General features: G+C 44.3%; 1 protein-coding gene across 1 annotated transcript in view; it reads left to right on the forward strand.

Annotated features, from left to right (window-relative positions):
• The window catches only part of LOC126259352 (probable cytochrome P450 301a1, mitochondrial), a 222,350-nt gene that overhangs the window by 191,119 nt on the left and 13,618 nt on the right, over positions 1 to 17,613 (forward strand). Inside the window, exon 11 of the mRNA XM_049956078.1 lies at positions 12,271 to 12,486. Coding sequence (XP_049812035.1) covers positions 12,271 to 12,486 — 216 coding nt within the window. The remainder of the gene's footprint in view (positions 1 to 12,270; positions 12,487 to 17,613) is intronic.

The following is a 17,613-nucleotide window of genomic DNA, read 5'->3' on the forward strand; positions in this document are numbered from 1 at the left end:
TCGGATCCCTGACACGCAGAATCAGTGATGTATTCCATTCCAAAGACGGACAAGCAAGCTATCAGGCAGGTGAGCATTATGTTTCGGCTCATGAGTGTGTTTTAATGCTTAGTTTTCCTTTTAGTGTTCCCGGTTGGAGCGGCACGGTGTAACGCTTTTTAGGGAAAGTATGTAAGTAGCAGCACAAAAATGTGTTACATCCGTGTTTTTATTGCATCTTTCATATTTTATGATTTTGTGTCCAGTCGTAATGCCGGTTTTTTAGGATTTTTCTAGGTCGCCCTGTTTTACTCTTTTCACAGGCAGCCGGCCGCGGTGGTCTAGCGGTTCTAGGCGCTCAGTCCGGAACCACGCGACTGCTACGGTCGCAGGTTCGAATCCTGCCTCGGGCATGGATGTGTGTGATGTCCGTAGGTTAGTTAGGTTTAAGTAGTTCTGAGTTCTAGGGGACTGATGACCATAGATGTTAAGTCCCATAGTGCTCAGAGCCATTTTTTCACAGGCAACCTTTGTTCCATGACAAGACAGGTGAGTATGACGTTATATGTTTAAGTGATTCTTTCTTTTATTTTATTTTAGTAATTTTAACTGTATTGTTCCGTATCTAACATTTTTTTTTAAATCGATCGATCGTAACACAATATTTCCGTTATTACGTTTTACACCAGGTGATGCAACTTCAAGTGTTCCGAAACCGGTCGTATAGGCAGTAAAAGACTGTTGATTCAGCAGCTGTGGTGCGGGGTTTACATATTAGAACATAAACTAGTAAGAATATAAATCACTTTAACATAGAAAATTACAGCCACCTGACAAAAGTTAAGCTTCCAACTTCTCACGTTACTTTGGTTTAGTACCTGCTAAGAATAATAACTATACCACTCAAACACTGAGTCTCCATTATCATAGCAATGTAATAATGTACATAATTATAACAATAACTTACAAGGCATTATTTCCTAAGTTAGGATGCGTCACTACACCTTATGGTTAATACGTGATGGAACTCGGCACATTTCAGCTGTGATATACGCCCAAGTTAGAGGGATGTTATTATTTATTTTTCCTTGCTAAAATGCTTTAATATTGCCTATTTCTCAGTAACTTTTCTGCTACGCCTTAAGCGTACTGTGTATTCGCCTAACTTACGACAAGGGCACTGGAAAAATGACAAAATACTGTACCTACGCATACCACACACACTTGCGCTAAATTTTGTTGATGTGGATATTGAGGTGGGATCGTAATTTGAAACACAGTTTATCAGAAATAAGCGATGTTTGCTTGTTCTAGAACACCAGTTCTTACGCGGAACAATATAATTCACAACTACCAAAATCCTAACATACCATTAACTGAAAAATGGAACTAAGTATTAGTAAAAATCATAAAAGTTTTGCTCACCCTAAGATATTAATGATATGAAACGTCCGAAATATGGGCTGCCACGCGGTTTTTATAACACGAAACGGAACGCATACGAAAATATTCTAACCCTCACACATAAATACGTCCCAACTCTATGTAAGGTGTGACATACGCTTCACCATTTAACAACACCAAGAACATTAACGGGATATGCGTAACAAATTTGCTATTGTTCGACAGGTGTCATCGAGAGACTTCACCAACCTATGTTGAAGCACTACCGCGAAAACAACTCCGTTTCACTTTAAGACCTTCCAGTGATGAGGGCACAGTACGCCCTGTGTTTCTGCAGCATGTAATTCAGTAACAAAATTTCCTTTGGTTTCGAGTCTAGGAGTCACCTTATAACAGAAAGACTCCAGAAGACCTGAACTGATAATCACGACCGTGTGTAGAGACTGAACCCTGCAGGACAGGAAAACGCTTTAAATTGAATCTCATCGCGAAGTAGGATTGTAGTCTAATTTAACTTGCAGACGCACTAATCGTGGCCGAGATCTACTAATTTTTAAGGAAGGTATTGCTCATTGAACATTTTGAAATGCAACAGACACAAATAATAAATCACTGAGTACTGTGATACGGCAATGAATAGTAATATAGTCAATTCGCGCAACACAGTTAAACTACATCACCTTAAAAGCAGCGGATGTAATAAAACACATTAATTTACGAGCGGTGTTCAATACGTAATGCAGCACATTATTTTGTCGAGCAAGAATGTGAAACTTGTTGTGGGACATTGTGGAATATCCCTGTCAGTAACGGAGCTACGTTTCAAGCAGAGAGATGTCTCTGAGTTTCTTTTGGTAGAAAACCGGAGCAGGCTCTGAGCACTATGGGACTTAACTTCTGATTTCACCAGTCCCCTAGAACTTAGAACTACTTAAACCTAACTAACCTAAGGACATCACACACATCCATGCCCGAGGCGAGAATCGATCCTGCGGCCGTAGAGGTCGCTCAGTTGCAGACTGTAGCGCCTAGAACCGCTCGGCCACTCCGGCCGGCACAGGAGCAGGCGCTTGTAGAACGTCTATGGAGACCTGGCAGTGAACAACAGCAGGCGATTCGTTCGGCGAGGTGTCCATCACCATCGCAATAAGATAGTGCAAATCTGTCTTATCTCCTGTATGCCGGCCTGACACACACGGTTCTGACTCTTACAATGTTGGAATGTGTGGAGAGTTTCATTCGAGATAATTGACGGATCACAATCAGACACCTCGCTGCACAATTGGACTGGAACTCTGAAGGACTTGTTCCTGCCCACATCTCGTGGTCGTGCGGTAGCGTTCTCGCTTCCCACGCCCGGGTTCCCGGGTTCGATTCCCGGCGGGGTCAGGGATTTTCTCTGCCTCGTGATGGCTGGGTGTTGTGTGCTGTCCTTAGGTTAGTTAGGTTTAAGTAGTTCTAAGTTCTAGGGGACTGATGACCATAGCTGTTAAGTCCCATAGTGCTCAGAGCCATTTGAACCATTTGGACTTGTTCCGTTTGAAGTCCTCCCTCGTGGTACAACAAGTGTATTATGCTACCCTCAAGAAACTGAAGAAACGACCTCAGCTTGTTCGTCATCACAAAATGCTAACCACCTTCTCCTTCTCCATGGCCTCACGTAAGTCTGCACACATGAGAGGTACTAACAAAACTTCACTGGTCTGTCTTTCCTCTTCCACCCTAAAGACCGGATCACGCACCTTCCGCCTTCTATCTGTTCGTCCCAAAGAAAGATGCGCTCCGCCATAAGCAGTACGTGGTTGATGGACAGGTTACTGATGCAGCAGGACCTTGGTTCCGGTATCGACCAGTAGAGTAGTACCATGCGGGCATACAAGCCCTCGTAGTAGGGTGGCGTAAGGCTGCCGCATTGAATGGAGGTTATGTCGAAAAACAGGGTTTTTTAGCCAGAAGAGTGGGTAGTAATGTGGTGTATTGGAACCCAAAATAAAACCAACCTACTTTCAGAAAGAAATGTGTTGCATTAGTTGTTCAACGTCCATCGTAGACAAACGTATGAGCACATGCACTCTAATTGAGACCTAAGTTCACCGGACTAAGTATCAGTTGTAAATGAGTCGGATTCGTGGAATCGGCGCAGTAAGATGGATTTATATGAAGACGTTACAGAACCTCAGAAAAGAGGTGTCGTATTTGGGCATGCCCTTGATTACACCGTGAATGAAGTTGTCCGCTTTGTGAGTGTATCAGTGCGAAATTCAGCATGTCTACAAGTGATGGTGTACGACTCGTAGCCTTGTAACATGGCATAAGAACATTTGTCGTAAAAGATCCTAAACGATATGAACCGGAGACAAGGGACAGTAGTTTGTCTTGTCAGTGAGTGCAGGTCCGTCCCAACCAGATCAAAAGCGATCGTTGCGACGGACATTTGGAGTAGGGTACCTTGCAAGAGGTCTTCGCTTCCAGCGGCCCATGAAGGTGCACACCTTTAGTGGGTCCAACAATACAGAAACTGGATAGTAGCTGACTGGCACCGTGCAGTGTGGTCTCACGACTTCGCCGCTTTTCAGATGACGCAATGCGTTATGTGCACCGATGGCCTAATGAAACGCTTAATTCGCAACGTGTGGAGGATGTAGTTAAGGCTGGAGGTAGTTCTGTGATTTTTTGGGAGTGTTTTCAGTGCCATTACCTGGGCCCACTGTTCTGTACTCTGTAGTCATTAGATTGTTCATTCCATTCAGCATATCATGTAACTCTTCTTCACTTTCACTCAGGGTAGCAATGTCATCAGCGAATCCAATCATTGTTACCCTTTCATCTTGAATTTTAATTCCACTCTTGAACCTTTCTTTTATTTTCATCATTGCTTCTTCGATGTTCAGATTGAACAGTAGGGGGGAAAGACAACAACCCCTATTATTTTAGATTGTTTTGTTGTATCAAATATGTTTCGCATATTCAATTCAGCTCGGATGCAATCATTTCTCTTCTTATCCACCAAAGTATATCCAGCTACGTCTCTAAGGAAATTAATTTCACATTCGTCTTTCCCTTTTCATCTCTCTTCCTAAGAGCACAGTTTTCGCATCAGTAGAGCAGTGCTAGTATAGCCATAAACTTGTAAACTCTAGAAAAGTATCTCTGTGACTTTTCTTTCCAAATGCTCTGCGTAAAGTTCCACATAAATAGCTAAATAGCTCTAACTTACTTTGTATTTGATTTTTTGCCCTGTATGCAATACTGAAACATAAACATTTAAATGTATTAACGTGCTCTGTCGTCTGGTTGTCAGTTTCAATCTCAACTCGCATGGAGTGGTGTTCTATACACGTCATTAGCTTGTTTTTGTGATGGAGACGTTCATATTACATTCTACGTCTATTTTGGTTAAATTAAAGGCATTTACTTGTAAGCCACTGGCATTGTGACTGAAATTTACTTGGTCATCAGCAAAAAGTAGTGTACTCACATCCACATCGTTAGTTTTAAAAAGTTTAATTGTCTGTATCCAAGTTTTGCTTAGCTCATCGATATACATATTAAGAAGAGTGGATGAAAGGGGACATCCTTATCTAACTACTTGGTTTATTTCAGCCACATTATGTCTGCTGCTTGCTATTTTTATTTGTATTTTGTTATTCAGATACAAACCCTGTACATCTGTTATAAGATGAGATGTAATCCCTTTGTTTCTTAAAATTTTCCAGTTTGTTTGATTTACTTTATCAAACGCCTTTTAGTAATCAATGAAGGCAAGAAAAGTTATAAATTGAATTCACGGTGTTTCTCTATAAGTTGCGTCTATGGCGAAGGTATACTCCGAGTAAGATCCGTCTTTTGGAGAACAATGTTTGGCATCAGATAATACAGTTTCAGAGACTTGCAGTAGGCGTTTTGTTAAAATTCACTAGCACACATCTTACAACATGAATTCAGAAGGCTAATACCCTTGTAAGTCTGCATTCCTGGTTGTTTCCTTTCTTAAAAATTGGGTCTATCTGGCCTATATTCCCAGCGTCAATCCCATGGATACTGTCTGTGACTACTTGTGACAGGGTGAAACATATCAGATAAAATCCCCTCAGTCTGGTAGCTCTACGATACCTAATCATCGGTGAGTGGTTTTTGCTGGATATCTGAAGAAAGTTTTGAACTCTCTTTCTCGCTGTTTTCAATGATTTAATCGGTTACAAGTTATTAGCGTGATGTCACCTGGGAGAAGCTAATTTTATATCCAGTATGGTTACACATACCCGCCTCCGTAGTCGAGGTAGCCTTTGAGCGCCTGGGAAGTGGTACTTGACTCGGAGGCGCCGGCCGGTGTGGCCGGGCAGGTTCTAGGCGCTACAGTCTGGAACCGCGCGACCACTACGGTCGCAGGTTAGAATCGTGCCTCGGGCATGGATGTGTGTGATGTCCTTAGGTTAGTTAGGTTTAAGTAGTTCTAAGTTCTAGGGGACTGATGACCTCAGAAGTTAAGTCCCATAGTACTCAGAGCCATTTGAACCATTTTTTTGACTCGGAGGCAAGCCGGTTTGAATCCCAGTGGCGTATGAAATTTTCAGTGCCAATATTTGGCCGGCAAGGGAAGTAGAGGTGGTGACATAAAGTTTATGATCACCTGTCTTTGCGCCAGTGTCCTGGGCAAAATTCCAAACTTCTCCGCGTCGTTTCATGAAGTTAGGGAATGTGACTCTGTTCATGGTAATCCGTCCTTCGAATGGGGAAATAAAGCTCAGCGGTTTCGTAGGTGTTTTTCGATGGGAGAAAGCTCTGTGCCGACACCAGGTTTCACCCTCTGCCTTCCCTTCATCCATAACAACACAAACCGAATACCACATTGTTCAAGCACAGCCGTCCACACGACAAAGATACATATTTAACACTTCGTAACAGGACCTTGCCATGAGCGGCGGGGCAGAATTCCTGCATCTGCTCCCCTACCACCCATTCCCTGAGTATAGGACTATCTATCTACCTATCTATAACATTATTCAAGTAAATTACCTTCTGTGTAAGTTGTGTGGCGCGTGCCCCCGGACTCCAACCGCGTGCTGATGTAGTCGACGCCGTAGAGCTGCTACTGCCACAGCTCTCGCGGCAGAGTAGAGACACGATGCGATATAACGTCAGTACCCGTAGATTAGCGGGAGAAAAATACCTGAAAAACTTCCGAAAAGGCGGTCCTCTCGTAGTCGTTGTATCTCAATTACAAGTCCGCAGCGTTTCCACTTATGCGAACTCGTATAATTGATGCTTTTTATTATCAATATTGTATTGTTAATTGCTCGGATTTGCAGTAGTTATTAATTCTTCTCTCGTTCGCATAGCACACACCACTGATTGCGAGGAAATATTTTAGTTAACAGTTCTTTCTTACGCTGTTGTCTCGTTGCTATGGAATTGTTGTGCTGGTATGCAGCGAGATCCAGAGATACTCTTTAATTCAGTCTTTGTAAGATTGCGTCGTAATACGAAAAAATTTTAAAGTTAACTAGTCAACTAATGACGTGAATATTTGCACTTCAATGAAATAGTCTTGCATGAGTAGTCGTTGATTTAGTCATTTATCAAACTATTTAATGATATATTCCATACCGGGTATTTAACTGGTAACGAACAGTTTATTGCTATTTTGTCACTAAATACTTATAACTCCCGCACCACACGCACACGAAATAGTTTAGTTAAGTCAGTCCGATTGAGTTATAGTTTCTTGGCAATTACCACAACTCAACACTTTAGCGTAATTGCTTTATCTTCATGATGTCGTGTACTTGGGTCCTACTCAAGACTAATTGCGTGTATTCTTTCATAGAATGTTCACTTCTCCTTAAGGTCCAACTAATTTAAAGTCAAGTCCAATGTTCACTAATTCCATTATTAGATTTCAATTAACCCGTAGTGCACGGTTAAATGAGTCTATCTGTTCCTGTCTCAGTTCATAAAATCAGTTTCTCAAGCCGTGAATCCCGTCACGCAACAAACACTTCTAAACTCGAAAACAATCTCGTCACGATTCGCAATCTCAATAATTCAGATCAGAACTGCTCTCGTACGTCTGCACTGCATGAGTTCTAGCAAGCGACTTCTTCTGTGGAAGAGCATTGTAGGCGCATTGAATTTCTTCGTTGCGCTTACAACTCTCTTCCACATAAAAGTTATCTCTGATGACATTACTTTGGACTTAACTTTTGAGATATTAATTTCACATTTGCCACATGGATATTTGTCCATTGCTGAAATACGATGTTTCTTCTTTCTCTTTCGCCAACAAATATGCTCAGTGGTGTACAATGTAGTCGTTGACAAAACTCTTCAGTGTTAGCTCATCGGCAAAGGTGTCGTAACTGCCAAGATAACTTTCCCTACTTCATTTTCTTTCTTCATTGACTTTAAGGTTGTCGTTGGGGCGTTACAAAGTGCAATGAAGCAAATAATTAGTCAGCACAGAGAAGTGATTTTTAAGGAGTGTTGACAAAGTATTAAGACTGAACTTAATCTTTACTGAGTTATGCTCAATTATTCACGTTAATATATCTGTTATGCCCTGAATGAAGCTGCAACAGACAACTGTCATCACAATTTTTCACGTTCTACAGCAGCAACAATCGACACCTTCAATCGCATGATTAAGTGTAAACTCCTGCTCGTTCCGACACCGTAGACGTGCTTCGATATCGACTGGGATTTGAACAGCCTACTGATCAGTGCAAAATATCATCAGAGAGATCTAGCCAGTAAAGCCTGTGCACAACAATTGTTGATACTCACACGTTTCCGATGCCTGGCTAGAGCCATATGTGTCTGACGTCGCCTGCTGCTGTGTCTTCCAAATTTTGAAATGCGCTGATGATAAGATAATTTTGTCAGAAACAGTAAAGAACTTGGAAATTCGGTTAAATGCAGTGTTGTATGTTTTTAAAAGACGCAATATTAACACAAATAAAACTAAGGGAAGAGAAATCGGATGTGGTCGAATCATATTAGATGGCGCTGACAATAAATGAGACGCTGAAAATAGTACTCAGGTTTTGCTGTTTGGGAAGCAAAATATGTGACAACCACTGAAGAAGAAAGAATACCAAATGCACCTCCAAGTAAGAAAATGGGCCCCGACAAAAAAAAGTTAGCTTCTTTTTTAAACTAAAGTGTTAGGGAGTCTTATCTGAAGCCCGTAGGATGCCTTGGCTGTAGTGTAACGTTGTGCACAAATGAAACATAGTAGACAAACTGTACCATAAGAAGAGAATAAAAATGTTTGAAAAGTGATGTACAAATAGATGATGAAAACTGATTTTTTAGGTCAGATAACAATAAACTGTGAACAAAAGAGGTTTGTGGCACAACTTGACTAAGACAAGTAATAGGTTGACAGGGCACATTAAGAAGTAGTTAATTTGATAATTTATGGAAGTGTGTGTGGATGGAGAGGGATGGAGCGTAAATTGTAGGGAGAGACTAAGGCTTGAACACAGTAATACACTAACGTGGGAAGCTGTGTCAAACCCGACAAATGACCTCAAGAACAACAATAAATTATTTATTTTTAATCAAATTATAACAGTTCAAAGTAGTGACGCAAAGAGAGTACACCACTATCGAGTAATCTGGGAGGGTTTTTTGTTTACCGAAACTTGAAGTACAGAAAAAGCTTATTAAATTTTTAAAGGCATAGGTGCAAATACGTCATTTTCTAGCATAGTATTCGGTGTATTAGGTTGTCTAGGGATTATGTTGCCAACATGCTGAGAAAAACTTTTTCATGAAGGCCGACCGCTGATGGGCCAACAGATTTTGGCGCCTGACTACTTCAGAGATTAACTGCGAACAGCAATTGGTGGGGTGTCGTAGTTCGTGAATGTTGCTCTGCTTTTGATGGACTTCTCACACTGTAAATAACTGGTCGAGTAGCAAGTCTACGCTAAATTATATCTAGTGTAATGAAATAATATTGTACCCAAAAATCGTGAAGGATAAAGTACTGAAATGCAGCTGGTATATGTTATGAAGAAAGCTTATAAAAGCATCAAATAACATAAAATACAGCGTCTACTTTTCTCTTAATTCGGCATTCTGCATTCTAGCTTGGAAGCCCCAATGGTGACCTTGGAGTTTTTCCTAGTTCCTTGTTGCCAATTCATATACAGGGTGAGTCACCTAACATTACCGCTGGATATATTTCGTAAACCACATCGAATACTGACGAACCGATTCCACAGACCGAACGTGAGGAGAGGGGCTAGGGTAATTGGTTAATACAAACCATACAAAAATGCACGGAAGTATGTTTTTTAACACAAACCTACGTTTTTTTTAAACGGAACCCCGTTAGTTTTGTTAGCACATCTGAACATATAAACAAATACGTAATCATTGCCGTTTGTTGCATTGTAAAATGTTAATTACATCCGGAGATATTGTAACCTAAAGTTGACGCTTGAGTACCACTCCTCCGCTGTTCGATCGTGTGTATCGGAGAGCACCGAATTACGTAGTGATCCAAAGGGAACGGTGATGGACCTTAGGTACAGAAGAGACTGGAACAGCACATTACGTCCACATGCTAACACCTTTTTATTGGTCTTTTTCACTGACGCACATGTACATTACCATGAGGGGTGAGGTACACGCACACACGTGGTTTCCGTTTTCAATTACGGAATGGAATAGAGTGTGCCCCGACATGTCAGGCCAATAGATGTTCAATGTGATGGCCATCATTTGCTGCACACAATTGCAATCTCTGGCGTAATGAATGTCGTACACACCGCAGTACATCTGGTGTAATGTCGCCGCAGGCTGCCACAATACGTTGTTCCATATCCTCTGGGATTGTAGGCACATCACGGTACACATTCTCCTTTAACGTACCCCACAGAAAGAAGTCCAGAGGTGTAAGATCAGGAGGACGGGCTGGCCAATTTATGCGTCCTCCACGTCCTATGAAACGCCCGTCGAACATCCTGTCAAGGGTCAGCCTAGTGTTAATTGCGGAATGTGCAGGTGCACCATCATGCTGATACCACATACGTCGACGCGTTTCCAGTGGGACACTTTCGAGCAACGTTGGCAGATCATTCTGTAGAAACGCGATGTATGTTGCAGCTGTTTGGGCCCCTGCAATGAAGTGAGGAGCAATGAGGTGGTCGCCAATGATTCCGCACCATACATTTACGGTCCACGGTCGCTGTCGCTCTACCTGTCTGAGCCAGCGAGGATTGTCCACGGACCAGTAATGCATGTTCCGTAGATTCACTGCGTGGTTTGTGAAGCCCGCTTCATCGGTAAACAGGTAGAACTGCAACGCATTCTCTGTTAATGCCCATTGAGAGAATTGCCCTCGATGATTAAAGTCATCACCATGTAATTGCTGATGTAGCGACACATGAAACGGGTGAAATCGGTGACGATGCAGTATGCGCATGACACTAATTTGACTCAGTCCACCGGCTCTCGCAATGTCCCGTGTACACATGTGTGGGTTCATGGCAACAGAAGCTAACACAGCCGGCCGCGGTGGTCTCGTGGTTCTAGGCGCTCAGTCCAGAACCGCGCGACTGCTACGGTCGCAGGTTCGAATCCTGCATCGGGCATGGATGTGTGTGATGTCCTTAGGTTAGTTAGATTTAAGTAGTTCTAAGTTCTAGGGGACTGATGACCACAGATGTTAATTCCCTTAGTGCTCAGAGCCATTTCAACCATTTTCTTGAAGCTAACACACCAACTGCACCCGCTTCTCCTGTGACGGGCCTGTTACGGACCCGTTTGCGTGCTACGACCATACCTGTTGCATACAGTTGGCGGTAGATGTTTTGCAATGTGCGGCACGTTGGATGCTCTCTGTTCGGGTACCGTTCTGCATACACCCTGCAGGCTTCAGCTGCATTTCGTCGACACTCGCCATAGATGAGTATCATCTCCGCCTTTTCAGAGTTTGAATACACCATGGTCACAGTTCCTACAACACTACACAGACGTCTGGTAACACGGTGTACTACAGTTGGTCTGCGTGCGGAGACGAATGCAGAATAACAATAGCAACAAGCGCTACATGCGGACACTGCGACAGATAGACCAAACCACAACAGTGCACTACAGCCACACTCGTAAACACGGTCGTCATCGTAAACATGTCCCTGCAGATGCTGCTCGCCGACCGTGGCCCGTGTTTGTTACAACACGCAACTGAACGTCGGAGGTTTCAAGCGTCAACTTAGGTAACAATACCCCCGGATGTAATTAACATTTTACAATGCAACAAACGGCACTGATTACGTATTTGTTTATATGTTCAGATGTGCTAACAAAACTAACGGGGTTCCGTTTAAAAAATCGTAGGTTTGTGTTAAAACACATACTTCCGTACATTTTTGTATGGTTTGTATTAAACAATTACACTAGCCCCTCTCCTCACGTTCGGTCTGTGGAATCGGTTCGTCAGTATTTGATGTGGTTTACGAAATATATCCAGCGGTAACATTACGTGACTCACCCTGTATTCTTCAGGATGAGTTGAGAGCATCTAATGTGTGACATGACACAGATACAAAAGTGGCGGTCGGCTTCTTGTATCTCTGCACAAACTAGAGCGAGCCTCAGACCGCTGGTCGCGATACAAAGCACAAGCAATGAGGTGTCGCAGACGTAGCCGCCATAAGGCCAGTAAGCTGAATGAAGTAGTGAGACACATGTCGTTATCACCAAATCTGAGCAGTGCTGATGTGTTGTATGACGCTTTGAAGGTGTACTTTATCTTCACCAACTCCGCATGTCGCTGATGATGTGTGACATTTAACTGGTCGACATGCTGGCGTCACACTTGATCACCACCGAAAATGGTTGATGCTGATGATGCTGCTGTATGATGTTTTGCAGGTGGACGTGGTGGCGTCGCACTTCGTCATCACCAACTCTGAGGAGCACTTCCCGCAGGCGTCGCAGTTTGTGCCGGAGCGCTGGGTGAAGGACGCTGCGGGCAACTGCCCAGCCAGACAGGTGCACCCGTTCGCCTATCTGCCCTTCGGCTTTGGCCCCCGGATGTGCGTCGGCAAGAGGTTCGCCGAGTACGAGATCCATACCTTGCTAGCTAGAGTGAGTACTACACCTGCCTACTCTCGGAATCTTCAGAAATCCGCTTCGTTTATTATTCGAGGAAACAGAAGCTGTCTTTCCAGCTTCAGAAGACAATTAATGGTCAGTCTTCTGTCATAGAAACACCGCTGTCTGTCCACGTACATGTCTGCAGGTCACTCCAGTCCATTACTTTTCTTCCCAGTTGCTTAGAGATTCCTCCACTGAAGCAGTAAACTTTTTCTATTTCAATCATACCCTTTTGTTATTACCACTCCTATTTTTAACGACATTACAACATATTCAAAAGTGCATAACTAATTAATATAATTGCTGATCATAATACCTGATCTGTTATTGTTATTATTATTATTATTATTATTATTATTGTTATTATTAATGTTCTAGCTGTTTTCGGCCACGCGATGCTGTGGGTGAGTCTGCTTAAATGAAAAAAAAGAAAAGAGAAAGCGCACATTACTGATGTGTATATGGGATGTGGATATATGTTCTAAACTCGTTCTTTCCCCTATCTTTGTCCATGTCCTACCCCCTATCACTCTGTTCGTCTCTGGATCCTCCTACATCTCTCTGTCCATCACCTTTTCCCCTCTCTCTGTACATCCTCTTCTCCCACTCTCTCTATCTCCTCCTGCCCCCTCCCCCTCCTTTTCTCTCTGTCCGTCACCACCTCTCCCCTTTCTGTGTCGATCTTCTCCTTCCCCCCCCCCCCCTCTCTCTCTATGTCCTCATGCCACTTCTCTTTGTCCATCTCTTCCTTTCCGCTTTCCATGTCCATTCTCTGCCACCCTTAAAGCCATCTCCTCTTCCTTCCTCCCTCTGACCTTGAACCTTGTTTTTTGTTAGTGAAAATTCAGATTTTGTAGTATGTTCCAATCACAGCCCTATAAGCCATAAAGTCAAGTTTCCTGTTTGCTCACAATGTTTCTCTATTACATATACTGAAGAGCCGGAGAAACTGGTATACCTGCCTAATATCGTATAGGGCCCCCGCGAGCACGCAGAAGTGCCGCAACAGGAAGTGGCATGGACTCGACTAATGTCTAAAGTAGTGTTGGAGGAAACTGACACAATGAATCCTGCAGGGCTGTTCATAAATCCGTAAGAGTACGTGGGGGCGGACATCTCTTCTGAACAGCACATTGCAAAGCATCCCAGATATGCTGAATAATGTTCATGTCTGAGGGGTTTGGTGGCCAGCGGAAGTTTTTAAACACAGAAGAGTGTTCCTAGAGCCACTCTGTAGCAATTCTGGACGTGTGGGGTGTCCCATTGTCCTGCTGGAATTGACCAAGTCCGTCTGAATGCACAATGGACATGAATGAATGCAGGTGATAAGACAGAATGCTTACGTACGTGTCACATGTCAGAGTCGTATCTAGACGTATCAGAGGTCCCATATAACTCCAACTGCATATGCCCCATACTATTACAGAGCCTACACCACCTTGAACAGTCCCCTGCTGACATGCAAGGTCCATGGATTCGCGAGGTTGTCTCCATACCCGTACACGCCCATCCGCTCGATACAATTTGAAACCAAACTCGTCCGACCAGGCAACAAGTTTCCTGTCATCAGCGATCATGGCATGAGTTCCTGAACTCCATCAATCGTTCCACTTGTTCCTCAAAAGTATGGGAACCCATCCGGAGGATTTCCGGAAAACACAGCCGTTTACCGATAGCTGCAGTGTTGAACCAGGGGTGCCTCCAAATAACACCTAGAAACATTCATAGACGCTGGCCGAGCATTTTGCACAAACTGCTGCCAATGCAAGCCAGGATCCAGCGTTTCGTCGCTACCGTGCGACAGACGAGAGGGACAAGTTGGACTTTAGGTCGAGCAGTTCGAGGCCTAAAACTCCCCTTTCTCGATGTGGGAGCTCGAATCGGCACTGACTGAGGCTTCTGACACTGCACCCGGTCACGACCACATCCGGTACTGCATGCTTCGACATCTGCCAGCGGTGTCAAAGGAAATCCTCCTCGAATGTTTTAATCTCATATGGCAGACAGGTGTCTTCCCCAACTCGTGGAGGGAGGCAATTCTATTACCTCTCCTCAATCCAGGAGAGGAACGCACATGTCGCAATAGTTATCGGAGTATCGTCTTGATGAGCTGTGTAGGAAACACCCTGGAACGGATGGTTAACCGTCGTCTGGTCTGGCTTTTAGAGACCAGGCAACTACTTAGCCGCTCTCAGTGAGGATTCCGAAAGTTTCGGTCGACGGTCGACAACCTGACCATTCTAGAAGCGGCTATTCAGCAGGCTTTCCTCCGTCAGCATCATTGTATCGGCATATTCTTTGATATAAGTAAGACGTACGATACTGCATCAATGGGGCTTTCGTGACCAGCGGTTTTTTCGGACCCGAGTCGGTCACACACTGTCTGATCGATTTGAGCAGAATGGTATCCCCCAGGGCAGTGTTTTAAGTGTTACCCTCTTTGCCATAGCCATCAGCAGTATGACGTTTATAGTGAGGAGTCCAGTACAGTGCTCTTTAATTGTGGATGACTTTGCTGTTTTCTGTTCCTCCTCCAGATTTGCAACGGTGAGCCGTCAGTTGCAACTTACAGTGCGGCGGTTAGAGGAGTGGGTTGCAAAGACGGGTTTTCAGTTTTCTGCCGGTATGTATGTGTGTGCTCATTTTAATCGTTCTCGTCGTCCTTTTTAATTTGCCTGCCTTGCATATAGGGGACACAGTGCGGTTTCTGAGCCTCATTTTTGACTCCAGATTGTCATGGTTGCCACACCTGCGAGACTTGAAAGCCAGAACCCTGACGGCGCTGAACATCTTCAAGTGCCTTAGCCACAGGTGTTGGGGAACGGACAGGGTGTGTCTTCTCCAGCTTTATCGGGCTTTTGTGCGTTCACAGCTGGACTATGGGTGCACTGTGTAGGGGTCAGTGAGGCTCTCTTGTTTGCGGATCCTTGACGCTCTCCACCATGTGGGGATTCGAGGATTCGACTGGCCACAGGTGCTTATCGGACTAGTACCATACCCAGCCTCTGTACTGAGGCGGGAGAACCGCCACTTACCATCTGGCGGCAGCTCCTGTTGGTGCTCCAGGCTTGTAAGTATCTTGCAGCTCCAACCTCACCACCTCACCATATTGTTGCTCGTCCGACTCTGGGGCGCCTTTTTTCCAACGGTCCACGAACCACGATGCCGCTAGGGATCCGTGTGCAACGTTTGCTGGAGTCCCTAGGTTTTAACCACCTGCCGCCCTGGTTACTGGAGAAGCCCAGAGTAATTTTAGATTTGGTGCGGTACAAGAGAGATTGCACTCCTGCCACCGTTTTTAACTCAACATTTTCTGCCATTTTATCTGAACACCACGACTATGTAGCTGTTTCTATGTATGGGTCGAAACAGGAGGATTCTGTTGGGTGCTCGTTTGTTTTTCCAGATCATGTCCTCAAGGTCTGACTGCCTCAAGCATTTACTGTCTTTGATGCAGAATTGTCTGCGATCTTGCGGGGACTGGAGCAGATGAGATGCTCTTCCCGTCCTAAATTTCTTGTCTGTTCCGATTCACTAAGTGCCCTTCACTTATTGCATCGTTTGTATCTAGCAGATAAAATACGAGTAGTCCAGAACATCTAGGATGCCCTCCTCCAACTACAACGACTGAGGAAGGAAGTGGTCTTCTGCTGGGTTCCAGGGCACGTCGGCATTGCTGGGAACGAAAGGGCAGATCTCGCAGCCAAGGAGGTGCGTCTCGATCCACAAGTATTTCAGTGTGCCATCCCCCTGCACGCACTCACCTCGCTATTGAGCTCACGAGTCTTGCATCGGTGGGAGAATGAATGGCTGGAAGTGACTGACAATAAGCTCCGTTTAGTCGAGCCCACAACGCGTAGTTGGTGTACTTCTTTCCAGCCCCGTAGACGGGACGAGGTTCTCCTCATTCGGCTTCGGACAGGCCACAGTCCTATGACGCACGGTTTTCTGCGCCGGGGAGAGGACCCTCCAATGTGTTGTACTTGTGGCGTCCAGGTCACTGTGCGCCACGTTTTATTGGATTGCGTTTTATTTTCTGACCAGCGGGCCGCGGCTGACTTACCGGTGCATCTGCCATCTCTTTTAGGAAATACTCAAACGAATGTGGTTGAAGTTTTAAAGTTCTATGACTTGTCCAATGCTTTTACCAAGATTTTAGGGAGAGAGTCCTAATTTGTTCACAGGATGACTGGCTCGCCCATATTTTACGTAAATGGCCAGCCAATGACAATTTCCTGTGGCATCCTTGACGCTCCTTTCTCGTTTTCCTTACATTTTATTCTTTTATGCAGCATTTTGCATCTTTTCCCGCTTTCTTTGCGTGTATGCTTCCATTTTACTAAATTTGTCCACATTCGTTTCTTTGAATGTATGTCAGGGCGCTGATGACCTCGACGTTGAGAACCCGTAAGCCCCAACACACACACACACACACACACACACACACACACACACACACACACACACAACAATCGAATGTCAGTGTTGACGGGCCCAGGCGAGGCGTAAAGCTTATCTCATGCAGTCATCAAGGGTACACGAGTGGGCCTTCGGCGGCGAAAGCCCGTATCGATGACGTTTCGTTGAATGGCTGTCACGCTGACACATGTTGGCGGTCAAATATTGAAATCTGCAGCAATTTGCTGAAGGATTGCACTTCTGTCACGCAGAAGGATTCTCTTCAGTCGTCGTTGATTCCGTTCTTGCAGGATCTTTTTCCGGCCGCAGGGATATCGGGAGATTCGATCTTTTACCGAATTCCTGGTAATCATGGTACACTCGTGAAATGATCTTACGGGAAAATCCCCACTTCATCGCTACCTCGGAGATGTTGTGTCCCATAGCTCGTGCGCCAACTACAACACTACGTTCAAGGGCATTTAAATCTTGGTAACCTACCATTGGAGCTTCAATAAATGGCAGCGCCGTATTCTGCCTGTTTAAATATCTCTGTATTTGAATATTCATGCATATACCAGTTTCTTTGGCGCTTCAGTATTTGTGTGTGTGTGTGGGGGTGCAGGGGGGTGGGGGGGGGGGTGTTCAAAACTTTATTTCAGTAACTTGTAAAAATCTGAAGTAATTCGATCGAGTACTTTTTAAGACTTTTGTTAACAA

Source organism: Schistocerca nitens, chromosome 5 (assembly GCF_023898315.1).
Source record: "Schistocerca nitens isolate TAMUIC-IGC-003100 chromosome 5, iqSchNite1.1, whole genome shotgun sequence".
In the NCBI taxonomy this organism is placed as follows: Eukaryota; Metazoa; Arthropoda; class Insecta; order Orthoptera; family Acrididae; genus Schistocerca; species Schistocerca nitens.